At 38.9% G+C, this 26,448-nt stretch overlaps 1 protein-coding gene across 13 annotated transcripts in view; it reads right to left on the bottom strand.

Annotated features, from left to right (window-relative positions):
- ATXN2 (ataxin 2) overlaps positions 1–26,448 on the bottom strand; it is a 68,261-nt gene that overhangs the window by 40,101 nt on the left and 1,712 nt on the right. For 8 of the 13 annotated variants that reach the window (XM_034791310.1, XM_034791304.1, XM_034791302.1 and 5 more), the window contains exons 1-6: positions 15,033–15,092; positions 14,174–14,245; positions 13,717–13,867; positions 6,235–6,249; positions 3,832–3,956; positions 2,672–2,763 (exon numbers count right to left, since the gene is read on the bottom strand). In XM_034791310.1, coding sequence (XP_034647201.1) covers positions 2,672–2,763; positions 3,832–3,956; positions 6,235–6,249; positions 13,717–13,867; positions 14,174–14,245; positions 15,033–15,065 — 488 coding nt within the window. In that variant the 5' untranslated portion in view covers positions 15,066–15,092. Of the gene's footprint in view, positions 1–2,671; positions 2,764–3,831; positions 3,957–6,234; positions 6,250–13,716; positions 13,868–14,173; positions 14,246–14,618; positions 14,729–15,032; positions 15,093–17,276; positions 17,314–26,448 lie in introns of those variants that run through there. The other 5 variants (XM_034791303.1, XM_034791305.1, XM_034791307.1 and 2 more) reach the window with 4 other exon arrangements.

Here is a 26,448-nt window from a genome sequence, read left to right as displayed (position 1 = left end):
AAACAGAAAGTCCGATTCTTTAACTGGAACATATTTTTATCCTCCCTCTTGAAGATATGCAGTGTGGTAGCAGGGTTTTGCCAAACCATGTGAGCGGGCTCCACAAGAATGTCATTGACTAAAATGGCAATCTTCATAGATGTGGAAGTATGTGAAATATCTAGGAGTTTATGATGGGACTCCTGAACCTCCTCCAAGAGAGTCTGCATGTCAGCAATCCACATCATCAGGTTCTGAAACTGACTGAAGTCATCTGCCATAGGAGGTGGGGGAGGCATGGCAGCTTCATCAGAATAGCCTCAGGACAAGAGAGGCACCTTTTAAATCCCAGGGAGCCCAGCATTCCTGAGCAAAACTGGCAAAAATTTAACCCCTAAAAGGGTAAATCTCTTAACTATACAACTACCTCTATGACTAAAAAGGGGGTGGGGTTGTTTGTTTTTTTTAAGAAAAGATAAAACAAAAAGAACAATTGTTCCACCAACCGTAACACTAAGGTAAGTATCTATCTGAGAAAAAGCTAAATATGACAGAACAGGCACACACTTGACTCCATCTCAGGCCAACGGTGGTTGAGAAGGAACTGAGGGTGGTTTGCCCGCACAGCCCCATATAGCCTTTGCGCATTCACAGGCCAGACAGGCACAGCTACCAAAAATTTCCATCAAAGGTGCAGGTGCCCCTGAAGTGGAGCACCCACAGGGACACTGCTCTAAGAAGAACTTGACACTTCTGCAGCAGACACGAAATCATTTAACATCTTTCTCCTTCCAGTCACTAAAATGCTGAGTGAAATCCTGCTTTCCAACTTCACGCAGGGATAAGATTAACATGACAGCTCACACAGCACTTAATCCAAAGACCATCAATGACAGAGCTCAAATGGAGCTGCTGCTACAAACAGAACACAATACTACCTTTAGGCCACAACAACTTTTTTTTAAATTCTTGACAATGGAGTAAGACTTAAACACCTAGAGCACAAGGGATTGGTCCTCCCATCAGATAATTTCAGCTTTCAAATATCTTGGCACTCTCTCTAGAGCAGGGGTTCCCAAACTATGGTACGCGAAACCAATGGGGGTACAGACATATTTGAGGGTACATGGGAGATATTGTGTAATGCTGGATTTTATCTATTAATTATTTTATTTATTGCATTTTCATAATAGGCTACTCAGTCAGAGCTTTAAAACTATGGGAATTTATTATATAAAATACGGTAGTTAATTTACATCAAGATGTACGAATGAGAACAGAGATACACTGATGTACAGAGCCCTCACTTCCAATCACCATTCAGGACGGGTTCAGTTGCCCAGCAACTGTCCATTCTAACTGAGCTCAGAACTTTGTCAGTTGTATGTGTCACACTATAACTATATCTGTTCGTAACAGTGAAATATGGACAGATGGCTAAAGACAGATAGTGTTAAGAAGAATACACAACGTATCAGTGATGAGAAGGGATGGGGTATGTGGTCAGCTGGTCGGTCTGGAAGTGGGTACGCAATAAAAAAAAGTTTGGGAACCTCTGCTCTAGACAAAAGAAGCTTGTCAAATGGATATGGAAGTCCAGAATACATTTTAAAAACATGAACAGAACTTTTATATGAAAAAATGCCTATCCACGGAGCAGTATTGATGGCAACCTGAAAAGTGGTAGAGAAAGTGCGTTTTCACAGTCTGTATCAAGGAGCGGTCAAGAAAAAGTGAAATGAAGGTGAGAGTCAACACACAATTGTCTACCTATGTTAGGCATTACTAAGGTGCCTACCACCTTGATATACAACAGTTTATCAGCACAAGAATTAATCAAATATGCTTGTTGGCGTGTAAGTATCTAGTTTATGAAGTTGTTGAAGCACAGCTGCAAATGTAAAATAAGTATTCAAACTCAGGAACAACAGAATCGGACAATGAATCCTTTGCCAGAAACACTTTTAAAAAAAAAAAAAAAAAAAAAAACATTCAAACAACAGGAGTTTAGCATGTTCAAAGAAAGCCAGCCTTCTTCCCCCTCCTCCAACGACAATCTCCCACAATTTAGTGGGAGAAATACAGAACCAATTTTGCTTGTGTTGCTCTTGCAATGATTGGGAAACAGTGAATTTTTCCCTTGAGATTTAAAGTCATCTTTTAGTCTGCTCCCATAGCTATCAGAGGACACAGACACAAGAGAGATATTTACAGTTCAAAAAAGTATAGAGGGGTTACAGCAGCAGGGCCAAAGTTTTGTTAAGTAAGGCTAAGAAAGTTATGAGTTTTTTGGTTCAAAGATTGAGAGGACAATTTCTTAGAAGTTGCGGTCAGTTAAAGTACCATTAAAAAAAAACCACACAAACACACATGCATGCCTAAAACCAAATTTGAGTAGCACTGCAACCTTGGGTGCCACATCGCAACACCACTCATTAAAATTTGGCCCACCTAGCCCTCCGCCATGATGGAGGGGCACCCAGGCCAAATTTGAGTGAGCGACATTGCGACCTAGCAAGTGGGGATCACAACGCCACTGAAATTAGCTGCAATAGTACAAAGTTGCAGTGTGTATCATTTGTATTTATCACTCCAGAAAGTAGGTAAAAATTCTGCATCTAAATTTATAACCCGAAGATGAGCTATGGAGAATATTAATACAAATCTAAGAACAAAATATTTTGGAACTTACGTATACGAAGATAAACTGCTGTCATAAGTTGATACTATGCCATAATTTTCTTCATTGTAACGAAACATGTCATTAGGATCCCATCCATTAGACTAGAAGAAAATGAGGTTTATTTTTCAAAATGACACTGGAAACATTTCCCTAAAATTTATGGCTGCTGCCAGAAAGTTTAAACTTTTGCCTTTACTCCTGGATTTACCAATCAGATAGTGAAATTACAAACCCAAAACAGTATCTAACATATATTTTACCCTCAAAATCCAGTATTGCTGATAGTGTCTTCTCATTCAGCACTATATGATGAACTGGCTTACATTGGCCAAAAGCTTTGATTCCTTTGCAGAAAATGGTAATCAGATATTCCACATTTCAGAAATGGATGCAGTGTTCCTCCCTGTGGCAAGTACTGGAACTTTTCAAATGCACTACCAACACAAGTATCTAATGGGAGACCCTCCTTGATCTCACACAAAAGCAACTTTATCTCCCCACTTCTTAGTGAAGTGTTGTGTGCCACAGTAACAGCATTACTAAGATTTTGTTATTTTTACAAAACATACAGAATGTTTACTACAATACTTTTATAAATATTTAATAGCTGATGACCCAATAAGGTGTATATATAGAAAGAACATGACCTATTTAAATATTAGTATTCATAAGGTAAGTGATCTCAGCAACATTACAGAACAAAGATTTCTTGAGCCATATTGTTAGTCTCCTCTAATCTACAATACTAATTTTTTCTTATTCTTACATATTACAAACTGTGTCCTTTGGTAAAAAGGCTGCACTGTAGCATAAAACTAGTCACTATACCACACACAGCAAATCAAGACAATGTAATAGAGGTAGAAACTCATTCAAGACCAGTCTCCAATTCAGGACCCTCAGAGAGGGCGTTTCGGCACTTCAACTAAACACCATCACAGTGGTGTCTGAGATTCCGTTATTCCTTTTAAAACTGTAGGGGAAACTGTGATATCCATTGGCAAATGATGAATTTTCATGACAATACACGTTTACACTACACAGCCGTGTTATTTAAACAGTTTAATTTCAACTAAAATTCCATTCTAGATTGAAATTAAGGGATACCATGGGGCAAAACAACTTGTTTTCTAGAAAGTTTTCAATGTATGATAAATAAGTTTACTTACAACATCTGTCTCTAAAGCCTCAAGATCCTCAGTGGTAGTGGTCTCACCCCCATCCCATGGTTCAAGGTCCTTTTCTTTGTGTTCACCATTTACTTTAACACCAATGGCTGAATCAGTAAAAGCATCTACAATGGAGATTCACGTTTGGTTAAACAAAGAAAAACACAATACACACAGGTATTTGAGGAATAACCAAATGTAAATGCATTATAAGTAAAGAACACTAGCATGACCCACAACCATCAGAGTTAATACATTAATTGAGAATAAAATTCTAAACTAGGATGTGTTAATACTTCTGTTTTTGAATAGTGTACAAAGTGTATACAAAATGTTTTAGTTATGATGCAATTACTTAGTTTCAGCTAAGTGCCAGCTAACACTGAGAACTGAAAGATAGGCATCAGGAAATAGTTGTCATTGCCTTTGATTTAAGAAAAATCAAAGAGCATTAACATTAACTAGGACTAAGCCTTTAATCATATACAGTATTGCTTCAAGAGAGTAACATCATTGTTCTAAGAGAGAAAACATTCACTGATGTTTTTAACAAAACATTTGAAACAAAAATGCTGTTGAATACAACTATACTCTAACATATTACAGACACCAAAAAACATTATGCAGATTTACTCACCCCTATGCCCAGAATGTCTAAGCTGTGTCTTAAATTATACCTCCCCTCTTTGACTCAATCCCAGTTTCTTCCATTTCAATGATTCCTTGACACCCGCGTTCACACCTTTACAGTCTCTCCATAAAAGAGCCCTGCAATGCTTGGAATTATCCATTAGCTTAATATACCAGTTTTACAGTGTGAAGTTGCTGAAAACACATTTTTCTAGAAGAAGCTTCTTTAAGTGGCAACTTACCCAAATTACATAAAATTCAAAAACTCTCTACTCACATTCAACACAACTATAAAACTAGAGAACTAGAAACATATGAAACGGTATTATGAACATACCAATAGGCAGGTGTACTAAGCTACTCCAATCAGTTACTGGATCATGAACTTTTATTTGCAGGCTCATTTATGTTCTATTCAAACCAGACTGCAAGAGTACAACTGAAGGCATACTAGACTATTTAAATACTTTATTAAAAAAAATGATGCCATTCAGAATTAAGGAAGTCAAGCTTAAATCTTTATCAACTAAACAAGATCAAAGTTGCCTGCAGATACTTAAATGTTGTTTTTTTAAAGGGAATTACTTTATAAACCCATTTTTTCATTTTGTAAGTGGCTTTCAGTCTAGTTTTGCATCAGAACTATACACTTTTCATTACAAACATACAGATGGAAATAAGCAGTCATTTTGACAGAAAAATCAGGGTTTTTCCTAAAATTTTAGGAAAAGGTAGGGACCAAGCCAACAGACTGTGCCAGAAGTGGAAGAATGCAGCTTTAATTTATTTTGGCAGTGTCTGAAATTGTATTGAAGAGGAACGCACACTGAAGCCATTGTGAGAAGAGTTTACATTTATATAAGAGATTTACTTGGCCACTAATCTGTTACATTTCATCTGCAATCACTGAAGACATGTTTTAATTAAGGCTGTCAACACAGCCTAACTATTATTCCTGCTTTATCCAGTTTCACAGTAAATTCTGCGCTTATATCGCCACAGTTTGTTGCAGCAATTATTCTGTAACAACATTCAGCATTATGTCTTATAAAATACATACTCAGCTCATATATGGCATAGCAAGACCAAATAGGATACTTGTGAAGGATTAAGCATTTAAGCATAAACAGCTTCATTAATTAGCAAATACAGTATAAAAATTAAGGAATGTGTATAAAGATAAGACAACTGAATTATATTAGCTTAATATGAAAGTTTCCCCGAACATGAAAGACCCATTAAAGAAAAGAAACCACATGAGAGGAAGATACCCTGATGGGGCCACGTCACTTTTAGGGCTTGTTGTGTGAAAAATTAATATCAAGTCAGCTTGTAAAATATTATTGCAGAGTCTGCCAATGAAAGCAGTGATAGCACCTTCCTCCTTGAAGGTTGGCACTTTTTAGTGAGGTTATACTTTAACCTCTTACTGCCACATAGGTTGTGCCTGTAAAGGCACTTGGGCTACTTGTAAGCTGTTCTGAAGCAAGAGTAATTTATTTAGTACCATACCACTTTATAGTTTTGATACAGTATTTCGCATACTGCAAGCAATTAAAATGCAATAGCTAAAAATCAATTTTCTACAAGGCTCAGAACAAAAAAAAAAAGTACAATTTTCTAAAACTGATTCTGTGAAATTATGCATGCATGTTTTATAGTGCCATAAATGTGCGAGCAGAGATATTAAATTTCCATTACATATTATGGAAACAAGAACATTATGAAAAGGCAAGATGCAGAAACACAGAGTGACCGCCAAAAAAAAGTTACCTGTTTCTGAAGGAACTACAACAGATATGGAAAGAGAAAAAAAAAATTGAAAATCAGATAAAAATACACATTCAATTTTTCAGGTGTTTCACATTACATAGTTAAATTCAGACATGGTTAAACTTCATTTATTTTGAAGTCATGATCACAAATCTTTATGAATCTTTCATCTTTGAAAAATATGACAGCCATACGTCTCATTCAAATTTTAATAAATATGTCCCTCCATTCACAGCTCCCTCTATCCCCCCCATTCTGCCTTCTAAAAGCATCTCAATCTATTCTACAAATCTTCAGGGTGAGGAATTCTTAGAAAGCATCTAAACAGCACAAAGAAAAAAGATGTCTCCATTACTTCCTACTTGTAGAATATGTAAAAAAATAACTTTCAATGTTTATCGCTATTAGTTAAATACAAAATAAAATGTAAGTGTTGCATCAAGCCAAAGTTAAATAGTAACAAGAGAACATGTCTGTTTTTAAAAAGGCACAATAGTCTCTTGGAATCTCTATATTTATCTATATGGCATTTTTATAGGCACAGGAAAAAGCAGCAACTTAATGAACTCAATGGCCTCCTCCTACATTTGTATGAAGTACAAAATGTATCCTCTCAGATCAAGATATTGAGTGGTCTCCAAACTCACTCTTGGAGTCACTGTTTATCCAAGAGGGAAACCCAATTTCAAACTGCACCATAGCAGCAACTGGAAAAGTCATTCCCAACAGAATACAGCAAGTATCAGGTAATACAGTATCCAGGTAGAGAGGGATTTACAACTTTTTGCATGTTATTGAGACTTCTAGTTTCCATGAAGTGGCGTCACAACACAATGATGAAGTATGCCACGTAGATGGAGCATGAATAAATACTACCTGAATGGTATTTTATCTATCTTGCCCACCCACACCTTGTCTTACATATTGGGGGTGGAGGGAGACAAAAAACATTCAGTGGCGCTCTATAAAAAGCCGCAAAGGTTAAAGGGAAAAAATATGCTGCTTTATGAAGTTTACAGAACTAACAGCAGCGTCTATAATCTACAAAGCACATAATTTGTAAGTGTTTAAGAACAGTAACACAGGGGTAGGCAACCTATGGCACGCGTGCCAAAGGCAGCAAGCACGTAAGCTTATTTTCAGTGGCACTCACACTGCCCAGGTCCTGGCCACTGGTCCAGGGGGCTCTGCATTTTAATTTAATTTTAAATGAAGCTTCTTAAACATTTTTAAAACCTTATTTACTTTACATACAATAGTTTAGTTATATATTAGAGAGACTTACAAAAAGAGACCTTTTAAAAATGTTAAAACGTATTACTGGCATGCAAAACCTTAAATTAGAGTGAATAAATGAAGACTCGGCACACCGCTTCTGAAAGGTTGCCGACCCCTGCAGTAACATATAGTGGTGTACAGTCATCCTTATCAAGATGATTAATATCAGAATCCAGTACTATTATGAAGCAATGCAGAGGCACTGTTTTCACCTATGCCTCACGTTGGACACATTTTCATCTAGTTATAGAGCATAGCTCCACAAGCTTAACCATCAGGACGGATCTCAAATGTGAAAAATACAGTTACCCTTAAGGCAAATATATACTGGGGAAAAAAATTGACTTCTAGTCACATGACTCCAATCTCATGTGCAGCCTCCGAACAAACTTTAAATATATCAGGAGCATATTCCCTTATGTTATGTTTTGAGACAGACCGACAGAGATCAATTGATGCTCATGTGACTCCTTGCAGAAGAATCCCAATAATATGCCATGTTCCCTTACTTCACTGAAGGCGATCTGAGATCTTTGATAGCCTAGGTTAATTCAGAAAGCCACACGGAGAACATGAAGCAGTAATCTAAAAGCTAAATAAGTATACACAGGGCATTGAGATAAATAAAAAAAAATAAATAAAAAAAAATAAGAGGCAAAACAAACAAGAAGTGAGTTAGCAAAGTTAATGAACAACTGAACATTCTGGAAAACCAGAGAAAAGCAAAGAATTCTGTAAGAGTTCCTAAAATAAAAAAGTGCTCTTATTTTTGATGAGTGTTAACATGGAAGACAGTCCAATACATGGAGTGCGGCTACAAATGTTAATCTGCAGCATGGTAACAGACAGGACTGTGAAACATGCTTAGCATCTATTGTATATGGCACTTCATATCACTAAAGCACGTCATGAACTATTCCCATGACACTTTGAGAGATAGTCAAGTCCACAATCAGTCCCATTTTATACCTAGTAAAACCGAGGCAAAGAGCTTAAGTAATGAGTGGACTTAGGCAAGTGAAGCCAGTAACAGCTGGAGATGTAACAGTTCCTGGCTAGTCTCATGCTGCCTCTCTGACCTGATGAGAACACAGAATCCTCACCAGGAGGCTAAAGTTTTAGCATTCAAATCCTTTTCTTTCCTGTTTTGAATCCTGTAATTGAGCAGCGAAGAATCTCAATGGCATTTCTTTCTCTACATGGCAAAACTGCATGGTATGAAAAGGTGAGAGATATAGATACACATGTTCTGAGAAGCTTCAGATTAATATGTTCTTGAACAAGTTAGAGACAAGCTTGTCAGAGCTAGAGAGTGACTAGGGAGATTAGCACAAAATGTTTCATTTGCTCTTGTTTTCATGAGTAAGTAGGTTCTAAGTTGTTAGATGCATATTCTAATTATTGCCCCATAAGCATGACTGGGAGGTTCAGATTTTACTAAGCCAGTGTGCTTTATAGTCCAATGGTGTTCAAATTACTTGTCAAACTGAAACCAAGTTTACTTTTGCTTGAAGTAAATTGTGGTTTTAGCTTAAATGTTTTAAGAGTAACAACTCTGATGTGTATTGTCCCTGCCTACTACTGACTTGAAAGCATTAAAACAAGCTACCACCACTGCACAGTTACATTTCTTTCCTTTGTTCACATTATGCCTACTACCATTCCCCTGCTGTCACGGTTGGTCTGGAAGGATGCCACCTCCACCATTACAACCCCCCAAAAGAACTTGATAGCTATTTCCCTTTGCTTTTTTATATTTTAGCCTGGTGGTACTAGCTCGGATTTACAGCACTGTCAAAGTACTGTGAACAAAACACTTCAGAATACTGCGGTTGGACTAGCAGAACCCACCCTCTTGAATTACCTTCTCTTAAGAGGGAAGCCAATCAGCCACATCTGAGCCAATTTAAACTACGTGAGAGCTGGCATTTTAAATCAAGACAGCTTTTAGGATTACAAGAAATGCTGGAAGAGACTCACACTGCTGAGCCATAAATGCAAGGTAGTGGGCAGCTGAAGAGTGTACATGAGCCTGGTCTGAATCTAAGTACTCTGAAGTCTTCTATCTTTAAGCATTTAGGAATAGAAAGTTGCTTAATGGTCACCTATTACTGAAGTTCTGTTTCGCATATCAAGGGCTGGATTTGAAGCCTTTTGATTCTACAAGCACAGTTTGTACCCATACTTGGCAGGTACACCGCTACCTTGATATAATGCGACCCTATATAACACGAATTTGGATAGAACGCGGTAAAGCAGTGCTCCGCGGGGGGCGGGGCTGCGCACTCCGGTGGATCAAAGCAAGTTCAATATGACGCGGTTTCACCTATAATGCGGTAAGATTTTTTGGCTCCCGAGGACAGCGTTATATCGAGCTAGAGGTGTACTTGTGACAAAGGCTATGAATAAGTACAAATATCTTCACATTTATTTCCTAGTGCATATTCATTTACAGAAGCTAAAAAGGGAAGCAGCCTCATTGTCTTGAGCTGCCCATTTAGCTTTATTCATCAAGCTACCCACAGAGTAAGGCCCTAATCCTGCAATGGGATGCCCTAGCCCCAGCCCTTTCACCTATGGAGTTCTACTGTAGCCAACAGGAGTCCGCATAGACACAGAAGACCACACAAGCTCATACAGACACAGGTTAAGGCCCATACAGCCTTTTTAAAAATAAACTGGTAATGAGCCCACTGCAACCAAACTCTTGCCTTTCTTCCCCACTTCAAATTTCTGTAATCTGCAGGCATTCCTCTCCACTGCACAGTCTAAGACTCAATCATTTTTTCCCCTAGCTGCCATGGTATATTAGAAGATGCAGGATACTAGAATTATTGGGCACTAGTAGTGTACTAGAAAAGAGTTATTTTAACTAGTGATCTATTGGCATCACAGGGAAAGTCAGTAGGGAAAGGAAATTGTTATTTGCCAGTGGAGCAGATGGGCTTTTACCAAATAAATTGGAGAGAACCCTGTAGATGGAAAAAGAGAATATGGTAAGCCTACTCGGCCTCTAGCTTTTGTTACTTGTCTAGGCCCTCAAGACTCCACTTATCAAACACCACATCTGCCAATGGCAAAGCATTCAGCCAAGGTGACAGTTTCAGGTGGCTCTTTCACTAAGGATTCCCCATTTCCAGGCAAGAAACTTGCATGGCTCCTGCAGAAAGCCTTGAACAGGACCGGAAATGAACTGAGCTGTCCCATTCTTCCTCCTCCTCCAATATCAGCTTGGAGTTGAGTTAGTTTCTGTCCTATCCACTTTGACAGGAAGAATCTTCTGTTGGATGACTGGTTTATGACATAGTAGATTTAGGGATAATAGCAAAAGTCTCTTCACCATTCTGAGATCTGTGGACCATGGTCTTCCAGGCTACTCCAAGGCTCAAAACCATTGTTTAACTGCACTTCCAGATCACAAAACTCCACAGCAGCAGAACAGAATATGCATGTACAGAGAGAAAAATCCACAGGATTGAAGAGGAGACTGGCTTTTCCTGAATCAGGATACGGCTACAGAATTTTAGAACTAATACCCCATGACGGGAACATGTGTCTGAAGCACTCCCCAGAAAGCTATTAGACCCTGAGCATTTTTTTAGACACTACTCTGCTACATGCAAAGGCTTCCAGCTGAGCCTGTCCTGCAACATAGCAGAGATGTCACCTGAATGAAAGGGCCATTTCTTTAAAAACTGAGCTGCCTTTCACATGCTACTCTGGCCAGGCTGTCCACTGACTAATTACTTCACAGCAGAGAGCTCAAGAGCCAGGCAGAGCTTTACAAACTTTGTTGGCTTCTGGACATGTTCTTTTGAAATCTACAGAATTTAGTTGGCTGAATTTTACATCACAAATTAACTAGGCACTACAATGTATCAATTTCCAGTACAAATACTCAAGGAGAACATAGCTCCACCAAGAAACTCTTATAACATGAACCGTTAGCTTTCACTATGAATGGCAAGTGCCTGTCTGACACTATAAACCAAGAAAAACCTGAAGTTATTTTTAAAAAACAGATGGCCCATAATTCCTGTATGTTCATAAGCATGCATTACTCCCTGGGAGTCTATATTTATTATTCATCTACTTGTTTCTCAAAGGAGTCTCCTATTTCTTTTAAATTTTCAAGTGTGATCAGAAGGTTCACTTACTCCTACAAATACCATCCTGGTACTATTCCTTCTGAGACACCATGGAGAGGATATGAATATTCCACTACAGATCATCATGCATTGCAGCCATCTCTGATCTACCCTGCTCCAAATCTCTATAGGTTCATCCAAGTTCTCAGAGGTAAACTTTGATCTCCAAGTAGTTGAATCTAGTATTTCCGAAGTTTCTTTATTGTCAAAGAGATTCCATCCAATAACCACATGTAGCAGGTGACATTTTAGTCTGAGGCAGCTGCTCCTCCTAGAATACTTCCCATCAATGAAAGATACCTGGAAGGAGATCGGGTGGGAGAGAAGTAACAGAATCTACACCTCTCTGCTTGCTGCAAGGGCCTGGATTATTAGCTCAACTCTCATTTATGCTAAGGCCATTTTAAACTGATCTAGAAGAACTTGCACTTAAGTTCTGTACTTCACTGCCCCTTGTGCTTGGACTGTGTACCTTCCCCTAAAAACGTAGGGTCTTTCAAAAGCCTGGAATCAGCAAGGCTCTATTTTTAGGATTAACATTAATATGAAGATATACCTATCTCATAGAACTGGAAGGGACCTTGAAAGGTCATTGAGTCCAGTCCCCTGCCTTCACAGCAGGACCAAGTACCGTCCCTGACAGATTTTTGCCCCAAATCCTTAAATGGCCCCCTCAAGGCTTGAACTCACAACCCTGGGTTTAGCAGGCCAATGCTCAAACCACTGAGCTATCCCTCCCCCCATGGCAGGTCAGAGGGCATTAAAGCAGATCCTCCTGTTATGTCTCTTCTACATCACAGATGTGTAGAAATCCCATGTCTGGATGGTCTCTTCAGCAATAAATCCCAGGCTGTTGTGGCACAAACATCTAACCTACCAGTGGTACTTGTTGAGGCCTGCCAATATACAATGTTTTGTTTCACTGTACAAAAAGGAATAGATTGCCTTTCTTCTTTCGTGGTCCAGCAAAGTGGGGACTTGTTAAGCAAACAAAGGAGACCATAGAGATTTGCTATAAACAGAGAAAAATCCTTCAAAAGAAGCAGAGCTGCCTGACCTGTGAACATCTTAGACACCAAAAAATAACTAGAGTCTTGGAGGCTGCACAGTAGAAAGAGAAGAAAGAAAAAAAAAGACACAAAAAGTCTATGTGACTGGCTGTCAGATGCCTGATATGCTATAAAATTATTAACCCTTTCTGGCAGTTACAGACCAAACCATGGCTTGAAATATTAAGGTCATTTTTGTCTCAGGTCCCACTGGATTTTTATATTTTTAAAAGTCTGAACTATAAAGCTGTATGCAGTTGATAAGAAATAAAAGTGAGTTATTTATATACAGAGGTGGGTCCTTCCTAAGAAAAACTCATAATTTGAGCTTTTTACTCTCCACCTTTTTTGAAATAGTTTTTAGGATTTTGAAAAGAGACTTCTTTCTAAGCAAGCATGTTCAGAGACAAATCCTAATTTTTGACTAAGGGGACTTCACATACCACATTACTTTTGGAAGAATGCAATACATTTAAAAGTATTTATGAATTTATGGATTCTCATGTAACATTAAAGTGCCTAAAACAAATGCAAACAAACCATCCACATTTGTAAGAAAATTTAGCAATTTCTGTGAATAAATTACCTCATTTTCTAGAGAGTTAGTAACATCACATTTGTTAATACTTCCGGAAGTTAACTTTTCAGACAACATAAAATTACAGGCAATGTTTAGCCAAATTTTTAAATCTGAGTGCCTAAAGTTAGGCTTCAACATATATATATACATATACATATATATATATACATATACATACATACATATATATATATATATTTAAGCACCTAAATAAAAGTGGACTGATTTCAAAACGGTGCAGACCATCTGCACCTCCTATTTGACTTCAATGAGATCTTCAGATACTCAGCATTTCTGAAGAGTCTTATTCAGGTGCTTACATTTGGTTTTCAGAGCCTAACCCAAAGCATCAAGATTTAAAATGTTTACCTTTATGATGTAAAGCTATACCCAATTTTAAAAAGCCATTTAAAATACAGAAACATACCTCTCCTTGCATAATTGGTGTCCATATCTTTAAACTGCACCATAACAAAATCTGAAGACTTGAACAAGATACTCTCTAATATGTCTTCCCGTTTTGGCCCCAGACTGGATTCTGCAGGTTTTCGATGAGCAGCATCAAGCACTAAATCACACTAACATTAAAAATACAAATGAGTTTGATTCTAAATATTTAATTTAATAATAAATATTCTGACTATTGAACAATTAACTACTTGTTAACAACCTACACAACAAGATTTGCAACAAGTATTAGGCATATTTCAAATAGTGAATAACTTCATGAAAATGAAGCTGCTTGTGGGCAATTCCCAAACAGAAAGAGTCTAGATCTGAATGAACTTATTAAGAATTATTTGCTTTACTCTACTACTGAGTAGTAAAATCAGTGGAGCTTTGCAGAAAACTGATCAGAAAGAAAAAACAAGCAAAAAAGTTACCTTAGGACTGTAGGTTTTAAAAACTCCTTCATATACACCTCCGTTTTTCACTTGTACTTCACATTTGGATCCCTAAAATGTAAGACAAAAAAAAAAAAAAAAATCAAAGACGCTCTCTCACTCTGGCATAAAGACTGTCAAATTACATTTGAATGCTTTCTTCTACACTTGTGTCTTTATGTATTTAATGTGAAGGGCTCAATTTTTAGCCAGGCCTCTACCCAATCACCATTTCCATACGTTCACAAACGTGCGCCTATGCTTTGCAGATGCAAACACCTGTGTGCACTCAAGAGTTTGTCTTAATGGGGTTTGAAGTTGTCAATTCAAACATTTATGGCACACAAGTGTTACAATTGTTCAAGTGCACATGCAAGTTTTTGCAAGAACAAAGTGTGCGCACATATGCATGCATGCAAGGGGAGGGTGGAGGCTAAAAGCTTACCCAAAGTATCTAGCAGCAAGAATGTGGGATTGCCTGGGTGATTCACTTCTTACTTTCACCATGCCAGCATTTTCCTTAAAACATAACTTTTTTGGTGTGCTGTATTCAAACTTAATGATTTTTAAACTTCCATTTGTTTCACTCATTCAAAATCTATCCTAAGATGGCAATGTCAAAAGAAGTAGGGTTGTGGGAAGAAACATACCATACCCATCACAAGCAACTTGCAACTTTCTAAACTAAAAAAAACACAGAACAGTCACCACTGTGGTTCCTCATGGTTAAATCTTGGTACAAGATATCCCTTGTTCTAATTTCAAGGCTCTCAATTACGCTGTGGTTAGTTTAATATTATAATTAATTCTGTATCAACATCTCTAGAGATGTTTACTCTCCCGTCATATGACGACTTACAACAACTGATGTAAGTATGTGAACCATTCTCATGTTTGCATAGATGCCATCAAAAGAAATCTGAAAGATAAAAAGCTTGTATCAGAAAGCAAAAAAGCAGAACTATTCACCACAACAATTCAAATGAGGTTATGGAAGAACTGCCAGCTTCAAATATTACAACATTGAACATACCAGTTTGTAAGAGTGTGTGGTTCAAATACCTTCCTCAGGGCTTGCCAACATAAATTTAGTTAGCATCAACCTGGAGTGTGAATCTACTAGCCTGCTGCACACTGCTGACATGCACTAACAGTTCCTCAGTGCACTCTGATCTACTCCTGTTTCAAAGCAGGGTAGGTCAAAGTGCACTAAGGAACTGTTAGTGTGTGGCAGGCTAGCATGGGGCAGATTTACACCTCAGCTTCATGCGAACTACATACTCCTGTAGACAAGGGTAAAACACAAAATTCATTAATTCACAGGTCACTAGTTGACTCAATGCCAACAAAGGAATTAAGCCATCCAAAAAAACCTCAAATCCTCCCAAACATGCCCTACTATCATTGCCCTCCAGTTTAAGACTACAGGCTGTTGGTGCAAATACCTCAATGGCCACCCAAGAAAGAGAGCTGCTTTAGCTAAAAGCCTGTTGATATACCTTCTCTTCCCCCCCCCCTTCACCCTTTCAGGGACTAACTAACGGACCCAGGTTTAGGGTGACCAGATAGAAAGTGTGAAAAATCAGGATGGGGGTGGGGCGTAATAGGCTCCTATACAAGTAAAAGCCCCGAATATCAGGACTGTCCCTATAAAATCGGGATATCTGGTCACCCTACCTCAGTCATATTAGCAGCAGTTAAAAGTATCAAATTACAAATTGCCAAAACAACCACGGAACATATTCTAAATAAACCAAGACTAGATTTACAATCATATCAAAATCTAAGATCCTAGGCTAGGCAACCCCACCAAATATCAAGCATGATGCTAGATTTGTTGGATTTGCACTTGCATACATTAAGTGATGAGAATGTGCGCATGGTGCGACATCTCTCCTCTCTCCCTGCCAGCTTCATTCTTGTGAGCCAACGGATGCTGAAACAGATGAATACCCCATCATATTTTGAGCCTGTCAATTGACAGCATCTCTTTTAGGCTGTGTCAAACTGTTTAGCTTAATCCAGTTATGCTTATGTATTGAAGTACATGTTTTGTGACATCACCCATTGTTCTTAGAAACCGTCTTTAGAGGTACATACTTCAATATTTGTTAGTGTGGGTGATTTAAAGACATCAAACACAAAATATTTTGTTTAGCTTTAGCCTCTCAGATAAAGTATATGAAGTTTGAAGGGACAAGGGAAAATTGTGTGCTTTACTGTTACTATAAAGACACTTTTCTATCTGTAAAAATGATGCACCAGGTATAGCAATTTCAAGTCACCCTCTCCCTCTACAAAAAAATTAAACAATTTAATTTCCCTTAAAAACTAGCAGCATATCAAGGTTACACACATACATGCTTTTAGGGAAGGGCTTATCAAAGGTGTCTGAAGCAAGGTTTAACATAATTTTTGTTTCGCTAGAACTCCAAATGTGTAAAACTATATAACTATGCTAATTTGTAGAACATTTTTCAGAGCTGTATGGAATTTGAAATAACCAAAACTAAACTGCCAGTTTAAGAGACAATTAGCCCAACCATATCAATAGTGCTAAAACATTTGTTGCTTTTGTTCAAGTCAGTGATGTCTTATACTAGCTTTAGACTTCTCTACTTAAGGGAAGGACTAATATTACAGGCCTCAAATAGGAACAAATATGTAGCCATTGCCACGAGTAACACCTATATATGTACTACTATGCACGTGTATGGTACAGTTGCCAAGAATATATAAAAAATTGATTTACACAGACACAGTTCTATATTTTGTAGGTAAGTGCTGTGTTTGGGAGACTACTAGTATTAAATGAATGCAAGGCCCTGAATTTCAAGAGAGTCACTCAATGTTTGACCAAGTGTTTCCTAACAGTGTCTGTGAAAATGGCTAGAATATCCAAAAAGGTATTAAAACCAAGAGAGCTTTGATAATTAAGACAGTTTACTGTCTGCTATTCTCAAATTACCTATCTACACTGAACCGAAATTAGAGATTTAAGTTTATTTCCCTGAAACAAGAATTGAAATTTTCAAGTTATTAGATATTAAATTTCCATGCAAATCAAGACAGTACTATGAGAAACAATGAAATATGTACTTACTGCAGGCGGAGGCAGCCCTTTGCCACTGCTGCGACCTCTGAAATTATTAAATATGTATCAGATTCAATAAAAACGAGACAATAAGATTGCTGAAATTAGACATCTCTTGAACTCAAGTATTCAGGGAAACTGGTTGAGTACAGAAAACCTACCCAGATTACTGGTGCTGAAGAGAAAAACCAATCTCAAAAAGCAAGAAGCGTTTTATCCCAATAAAGTTTCCCTTACATCTTTTTTAAAAAAAAACAAAAGCAGAGATAAATGTTAAAGCTCCTGTAACATTTTCCTCTATCAAGAGGAAACCAAATTTAGAATCATTTTACTAATCTTAAAAAGATACCATTTCTACATCTACCAATGGCCAAGGAACATAGCAGTGAAGGAACACTTCTAAAGCAATTTCACTTTAAAGATGTGTTACCTCTTAAATACTAGCCCTTTTCATACTAAAGTTATCATGTATTTATGACCAAGTGCTATGTGTCACGAAGGTAATTACCTGATGTTTCAAGTTAGAGAGTCAAGTACCACTGCAGAGTCATAACTGAGAACACTAATGTATATGTCCAGAAAGAGAAGTGGCAACTTTATAAGCAAATAAGTGTGAATTATAGCATCTTTATTCTACTAAAAGGTGCTGATACCATAGTACTTTAGAATAAAGCATATCAATATTACAGATATTACACATATATCTAAAATTGTAAAAAAGTTTTCGTATTTAATAAATTTTATTTTGAAACAGTATGATCGCAAAATGCATATGCACAAAATGCATATGTTCTGGTTTCATGTTAAGCCATAACTTTCGCATTTCTGACTTCAGACTTAATTTCATAAACTTAAGGTTACATAATATATGATTTTTTGCATTTTAATTTGATCATCTTGTCTCCTCCCTTCCCAAAGAAAAATTCTGGGGGCTATTTAGATTAGAGGAATTTGAAAGGCACCTTCTTTCTGTGGCAATCCCAAACTCAAAAAGGGTTCTTCATTCTCAAGTACATACAGCTTTCAATCCTGAATCTATTTCTGCACTGAAAACTGTATGAGGTGAGATATAAACTATGAAGACACCGTCAGTAGTAAAATAAACTGGCACGCCTAACATTAATAGTGCAAAATACGAGTTTCTAAAATGTTAGCATTTGTTTTTCCATAAATAAAAAAGGATCTGAATAGCCATTCTGAAAATCTGGTACCTCAATATTGGGCAGTTCATTGTATAAGAGTCAGAAAGCAATTTGATATTCTTAAAAATTAGAGAATTTTTCACCCTTCCAAAACTAAAACAAAATCCAGAACAGCTGACCATTTTTTCTTCAAACATTTACTACACACACACACAAAAAAAAGGCCAATGTCAACTACAGAAAATTTCAGGCCCAAAACTAAAGCTTAAGCAACTCAAAACAAGGGATTATGGAAGGGTCTCATATCTGTAGAGTACACTGCCAGGCACCTGCTGTAAGAGAGAATCTGTGTTGCTTTAGACCCGCACAGCAGTAATAAGCACCTCTATAGTGCTTTTGAATTACACTCAAATTACTTTACAAAGTGCTATAAAGCAAAAGATGTTCATATGTAGGAAAAGATCTACATTTCCAACATTAAGAAAATAGTTGACTAAATATTAGCACTTCTGAGTCCATGTGTTTACCTTTTATAGAGCTGCATAAAAAAATGGGAAAGAATTTGCAACTATCTGAATAAGGACTTGTCTACATAGGGAATCTGGCTGGAATAGCTATTCTGCAATAACGCCTCATGTTGACACTCCTAAGGCTTGTCTATGCTACAGGGACTACAGTGGCCTATAGCACTGCTATTATGCCACCATAACCCCATAGTATAGATGCAGCCTACAGTGACAGAAGGGTTTTCTATTGCTTTAGGTATCCACCTCCCCGAGTGGTGGTAGCAAGGCTGATGGAAGAATTCTTCTATCAATCTAGTTGCATCTACACCAGGGGTTAGGTCACCATAGCTATAGCACTCAGGAGTATGAATTTTTCACATCTGAGTGATGTAGCTATGCCCATCTAAATTTAACTGTAGACCAGGCCTTATTCTAGAATAAGGGTGTCCATGCAGGGAGTTATTCCAGAATAGCTGTGGCACTTTAAAATTCAAACCTTGTCTTCTTCCAGAATAACTTCCCCATGTAGACAAATCTTAAATTCCTAGTGCCAATTTAGAGGTACCAGTATACAAATAATTTTCCAACTGTCTTATGTATTCCATATTTGGCATATTTTAACATTTGAAGAATGAGATCTTCTGCATTGGAATATGTTGTGTAAGTTGTATAAATATATCTTTCTGAATTATATTAATAGTCCCTTCTGGCCTTGAAGTCTATGTTAGATCAATTGCACATATAACCACACAAAAAGCACAAATACTGGTGATCCTACAAGTAAGTGATATACTAAATGGAATGGTAACTGCTCATGAGTAGCCCTACAGGTTCATCACGGTGATAAAATGTCAGATTCAGTTTTTTTCCACCTGTCCAAGACTTCTCTTTGTATTAACAAGAAGAAGGGGAACAGGAAGACTCTGAACTGTCGGCTGTCCTGTTTAAAATATAAGCTTCTTGAGCAGCGGTTCTCAACCCACGGCCTGCTGTGGCCCAATCAGCACACAGCTGCAGCCCATGTGACATCCTCAGGACCATACAGGTAATATATCTATTGTTTGGATGCAGCCCACATAGCACAGAGAGCTCCATATGCAGCCCACAGTGGTAAATAGGTTGAGAACCACTGTTCTTGAAGCATGACTTCATCCGCCTTTCTTTACACAGCCTCATGCATACTGATGATGCCCCATAATTAGTAATAAAATACAGGTCATTCAGAAGTCAAGCTGCCCAATTCGTTTTCAGAAGTCTAGTGAAACATCATAAACCAGGGAAGTAAATAGAAGTTAATTTACATGAATTCTCTGCCTCTCCATTAGCATCACAGCTTTCTGCAAAACAGTGCCACACACTTCACTTTGAGCTTTGGTTACAAGTAGCTGACTAGGTTAATCACTTGTCAAACTACATGCTATAGCATGGTGAGCCCTTCATGTTCCTGTAACATAGGAACATCCATCTGAGCCACTCATGCAGAAGGCAAAAAAGTGATGTCATCAGAGGTAAGAGCTCCATGAAAGAAGCTGTAGTTGAGTTTCCATTGTGCTCTATTACACAAATGTTCAAAACATTGCACTTTTAAACATTACAGAAGTCAGACAGCTGACTCAACCAGCCTCAAAGCAGGCTAGAAATTAGCTTGGAGATTCTTCACTGGACTCTTTTTTTGTTGGTGTCAAAAGTCATTTCAATAACCTACATGCCTCCAACATTAGATTTAAAAGTGACCATCACAAATGAAAAGATTACGAAATCTCAGTTTTATTCTAGTGAGAAGCGCTTTTTAGCCTATAAGCTTTTAGACTGCTGGACTGAGCAAAATGGTTGCAGTTTTTCTTTAACATTTTCAGTGTGTGCAAAGTTATAAATTCCACATCTGCTGCAGCACTTCCATTAACAAAGTGACTGTTTTTTCCTTTGTTTCTGTAGCAATGGCCCTCTGCAACAATTTTCCTTGTCCTCACTAGCAATAATGTCTCAAGTTCTAAATTGGTCCAAGAGTTAGGTTAACTTTGGGGTTTTCACCTTCTGCCTTATGAGTTACTAGATATCTTTCTGAATCTTACTTCTTGTTTTCAAGCTACATCTTAAGCCCTACAGAATAGAGGGGGAGAAAATCACCAAAATTTTTAATATCATTCTGCTTATATCTTGCAATGCAACCAGAGTGGTACATGCCTTCTGATAGAGGCCAATCAACTTGATGTTTCTAAAAGGCTCAACCTCAAAACATCCTTGCAGAAGTACAATAAAGAATATTCTGAGCCATTTAATTGATTATGTTCATAACACCCCAGAGCATACTAGATTTTAACTAAACAGAGAGATATAGCTTAATGGTAAACTCTTTGTGTCAGGAACGGAGACATAACCTAAAGGAACATAACAATCAGTAAGGACAGGAGGTGGTGAGAAGGGAAAACAATCACAGCAATCACCACGCAGACTGTCTAAGCAGTGCCCGTCCTGACTGTTCAGCTAAGTTTCTAATGTAATAGATTATTACTCACTTCTTGTGGGCACTGCAGAAGTGAGGTTAAGGAGGGATTTGAATAAGAGGGTAGCAGCTGGCAGACCAAACTTGGAAACCATTCCGTGCATGGTGGGGGAGCAAAATCACAGATAAAGGCACAGACGTTGTCTGTTAGAGTACATGTCTCACAAAAGAAACAGTTTAAGCCATTATTTTGTAGGAAGAGCGCCAAAATAGCAAACTTCTCATATCAGGCCGATATTTACATTATGGGTCTGTTGTGCTCAGAAGTCGCATTGAAAATTCAGACTGTTACAAAAGGGTATTATCCCATGTGTGAAATGGTAAGTAAGTTTTCTTGGTAAGGAAGTTTTCGAGGTTGATAAAAGCTAAATCATACTATTTATAAATGCTACACAATTATACTTCAGTTATTATCACCTAAGCATCAAATACAGTATTAATATAAAAGACAAGCAGAATGCCATTCCTTTAAACTATTTAAAGAAGTGTCAACTTTTATATATTTTTCTAGTTAAAAAGACAAACATACAAAGAACACATGAATGTTTAAAGAAAGGGAACTTAGTTTTCCAACAATATACATAAAGTCTCATGATTCTTCTCCAAATGGAATATTTTTGTTGGTTACATTGATTTTGCTATACAAGACTGAATATAAGAAAAAGCTCCACATATACGCTGCATTTAATGGAAATAGCTAGTGCAGACAGTTTAAAACAAGCAACTGAAAACTACAATTCAACAGAGCAAAGAGAAGACTTTTGGAGGCATCAATTATTATTACTAAGGCTTCGAAGACGATATATGGGATGAGTTGGCTCCAGAACGTTTTCCCTACAAAATAAATTGCCTAGAAACTGTAAACCAGTTTCTTGTATTGGAGAAATACCTTAACAGACAACTATACTTTTTTCCAACAGATTCTCTCAGGCCTGGTCTACACTACAAAGTCAGGTCAACATAGTCAGCTTGTATCGACCTATTCGTGCATGCGTAACTGCCTGCATCTTCTGAGAACCTCTACAAAAGTTTATCTACCTCATTTCAGTTCAGCATCTTCCAAAAGCAGACTGTTTTTATAAAAATGTTTGTATACCACAGATGCAAAGTTAAAAATCCTACATGAAGTATTAAAACAAGATTTTCAGTAGATTTTCTACAATACGGTCTACTTCAGAGGTGGGCAAACTACAGCCCACGGGATCGTCCTGCCCAGCCCCTGAGCTCCCAGCTGGGGAGGCTAGCCCCCGGCTCCTCCCCTGCTGTTCCCCCTCCCCCGCAGCCATGCTGCGCTGCTCCTGCCAGGCTGTGCAGCTTGCACCCACCCATTTCCCAGGCTTTCCAATAATCCAGTCCTGCCACTCTGAGAGGCATGGTAAGGGGGCAGGGAGCAGTGGAGTTGGATAAGGGGTAGGAGGTCCTGGGGGGCAGTCAGGGGACAGGGGGTTGGATAGGCGTGGGAGTGAGAGGGCGGGGATCTGGACAGGGAGCAGGGGAGGGGGTTGGATAGGTGGTGGTCAGGGGACAAGGAGCAGGGGGGGTTGATGGGTTGGGGGTCTAAGGGGGGCAGTCAGGGGGCAGGAAGTGTGAGGGGGCGGATAGGGAGCGGGGGCCAGGCTGTTTGGAGAGGCATAGCCTTCCCTGCCCAGCCCTCCATACCGTTTTGCAACCCCGATGTGGCCCTCGGGCCAAAAAGTTTGCCACCCAGGTCTACTTAATGCTAAACTCCTATCCTTTTAAAGTACACTCCATCCTGTAAATATACAGTGAACATGAGGTCAAAGTTACAGCTCAGTAACTTATATCAGTGTCTTTTTTATACACCTCTTATATAAAGTAGAACAGTTGATATAAGAGGCACTGAAGAGCCTTCTTCACATAATTGTTGCAAATCACAACCATTCATGTTGTCAACTGCACTTTCTAGAAAGTATGAAACAAACATCACACTGATAACAACTGTTTATGAACATTAGTAGCAATCTACAATTAAGAGTTACCTGTAGGTTACAAGTTAGTCTGTTTGATAATTTAACAGTGTTACATTAAGGCAAAACTAATTTGATGTAGATATTATAAACTTGGACACCACAAAGGATTATGTAATCCTGGAAAATATTTTACATATATAGTGCCCTCCAACCAAGGACTTCCAACTGCTTTAAAACGATACGTTAAACCTTGAAGTAGCACTGAGAGATAAAATAGGAAATTATCCTAATTTTGCAGTTGAGAAAAGTGAGGAACAGAGAAATTTAGTAACTTACCTTATATCACACAAATCAACTCTGTCACGCACTTTACACACAAGACAGCCCACCTTTCCCTAAAACAGTTACTAACACGATGTACAAAAATGAAAAAGTTATTCAATGACAGGTATTCAATGACATCCAGGGAATGATTACTATATCATGAAATGGTTACTATGACAGAGGTGAAGGCTTCTAGTCAACTGAGGTCACTACTAAAGGTGTGCATGCACACAAGCACAGAGGACAGTAAGTAAGCTCTTTAGGGTAGAGAAAGTGGTGGTTTAACGTTGACTCTGGCACAACCAGTCTGCATTTCAAAACAAGCCACCACAATAATATCTAGGAGTTAGCATACACTTAATATTCTCAACTAGTTCTGTCCAGGTGGGACAACCATTCTTCTCCCTGCTCTTGGTTTACACTTTTTCATGAGACTACTGAAAAGTGAAAATGACTAACCTACTTCATTGCTTACAAGGAAATCTGATAGAGAACAATTGGCATTAATGGTGAAAGGGGAGTTTTCAATCATTTCAGCTTTAATCTGTTCATAAGCAAGGAATTTTTAAAATATTTTTAATTTGCATCCCTTTAAAACTGAATATTCAGCACAGTTAGGCAACTGATCAAGATGCTAAAGTACAGACAAATAGTCTTCTACAACTCAACTACTCAAAGTAAGACTGCAAAAAGAACGAGGAGTACTTGTGGCACCTTAGAGACTAAGGAATTAATTTGGGCATAAGCTTTTCTGCGCTAAAACCCACTTCATCGGATGCATGAGTAGACAGTAGCCCATGAAAGCTTATGCCCAAATTAATTTCTTAGTCTCTAAGGTGCCACAAGCACTCCTCGTTCTTTTTGCTGATACAAACTAACACGGCTACCTCTCAAAGTAGACCCTGATTTAAAAGACTGTTTTAAATAACTATCTGAGGACAAAAATATTGATATTTCCTCGCAACAAAGTTTTCCTTTGGATGGTGCCTCCTGATGAGATTGATGCAGCTGTTTATGATTACAGGAGAGATGCAGAATAACTAAATTTATATTTGGATAAAACTGAACCGAACATCAAAATACAATTCGAAAATGTTTGGCTAGCATGCTGTAGTTTGTCAGGTCTGTATACAGTGTCTGTATTTTTTGTAATAGTTTTTTAAGCGGTTGGATGGAGGATACCAATAGCATGCTATGTCCATATATGCCATATTCCACATATACAGACCCTAAATGAGTATGGCATTTAACACATTTGCCCATTTGTAAGAGACACATCTGCTTCTTGTAATGCACCTTTGAGAGGTTTTGTTTTTTAAATATTCTTACTGAGAGGCTGGTAATCCCCCACCCAAAACACACACAGATCTTTCTTATATAAGGGTAGTTATAGCAATCATTAAGCAAGCAAAGCAAGGAAGCATTCCACCCCACTGTCAAAAGAGAACCAGGTGCTTGTCCTTACTAATTTCTACAATTATAAATGTTATGCCTCCAATAACTCAAATGAGCTTTATGGACAAATTTCAACTCCTAAAATCTGACTACCCATGCAAAGCAACAGTATGTGCATCTCAAGAATGTATTATGCATGTAAACATTATGGAGTGATAAGTAATAAAAGTGTTAGCGTCAATACATTTTTAGTTTGCATTGTTCTTTTCACCCTAGATCTTTTCCCCCCCACTTTGTTCTGTTGACTGGTAATAAAATGAAATCCTGCTTTCAGATGTGTCCCACACCAGTTGTCTAGTATATTTTGTTTTACTGCTAGTATGCAGAACTTGAATAAGAGTAGAACTGCCAAACTGGAGTGCAATGCAAGAAGGAAAACTTAAATAGCAAGTGCCCTGAGAGACCAGGAACTCCAAAATGGAAACATTATGCATGATCCCTCAAGGTGTCAGGAGATCCAGGATACCAGAAAGCCTGCATGAGGGGGAGGGGCAGGTGACAGGGGCAAGCACAACTAAAGAGTGGAACCCGTTTGAATGATGAAGAACTGGGAGCATCTCTTTGCCCTGAGAATCATACCCAATCATGAAGCAAAGGATGGCAGCTCTGATATAGGGTCAGGAGTAGGGAGCTTACTGCAGGGAGAGTCTCAGTACCATCAGTGGGCACTGAGAACACCTGACACCTCCCACCAGTGAGAAACGGCTTTACATTACGAACTTGGATGGCATTTCACGACATGAGCAAGTGTGCTCAAAAACCTCATCTCCTCTGCCGGGCTTAACGTTAATCATCTTCACCTGCACTGACTGCCTTGGATACTTTAGGCCGTGCCCCTAGCAGGCGACCCGGCGGGGACGAGCCGCCTATTGCGGTGCCAGCCCCGGGGCTGGAGCAGACTCACCACGCGGGGCTCAATAAAACGCCTATTTCGAAAATAAAATGGTCACCTCTGTGCCGGCTGCGGGCAGGCCGCCCATTCGCTGGGCCGGGGCCTCCTTCCCCCACCCCCGCAGGTGGGGGGTTAGTCCCCTCCTCCCGCAACCGGGACCCGCCCGCCGGCAAAGCGATCCCCGAGCCCCCACCCGGCACCCTCCGGCCCTAGGCCGCACGCCTGGAGCCCGCCCCCGGCCCCACGAGCGTCCTTCGCGAGCCGGCCTTGGCTCCGCTGCAGCCTCGGCCTGGGAAACGGAGGCCTAGCAGCGGCTGCTCCTCTGCGGAGCCACCAGCTCCCGAGTGGGCTGCCCCTCCCCGGGGGCCCCTTCACCCCCCCCCGCGATGCCAGGCCCAGCCCCCCGCAGGGCCGGTGCCCCTTCACCC

This window comes from Trachemys scripta, chromosome 15 (assembly GCF_013100865.1).
Source record: "Trachemys scripta elegans isolate TJP31775 chromosome 15, CAS_Tse_1.0, whole genome shotgun sequence".
NCBI lineage: Eukaryota > Metazoa > Chordata > Testudines > Emydidae > Trachemys > Trachemys scripta.
This window is presented reverse-complemented; position numbering and strand designations above follow the sequence as displayed.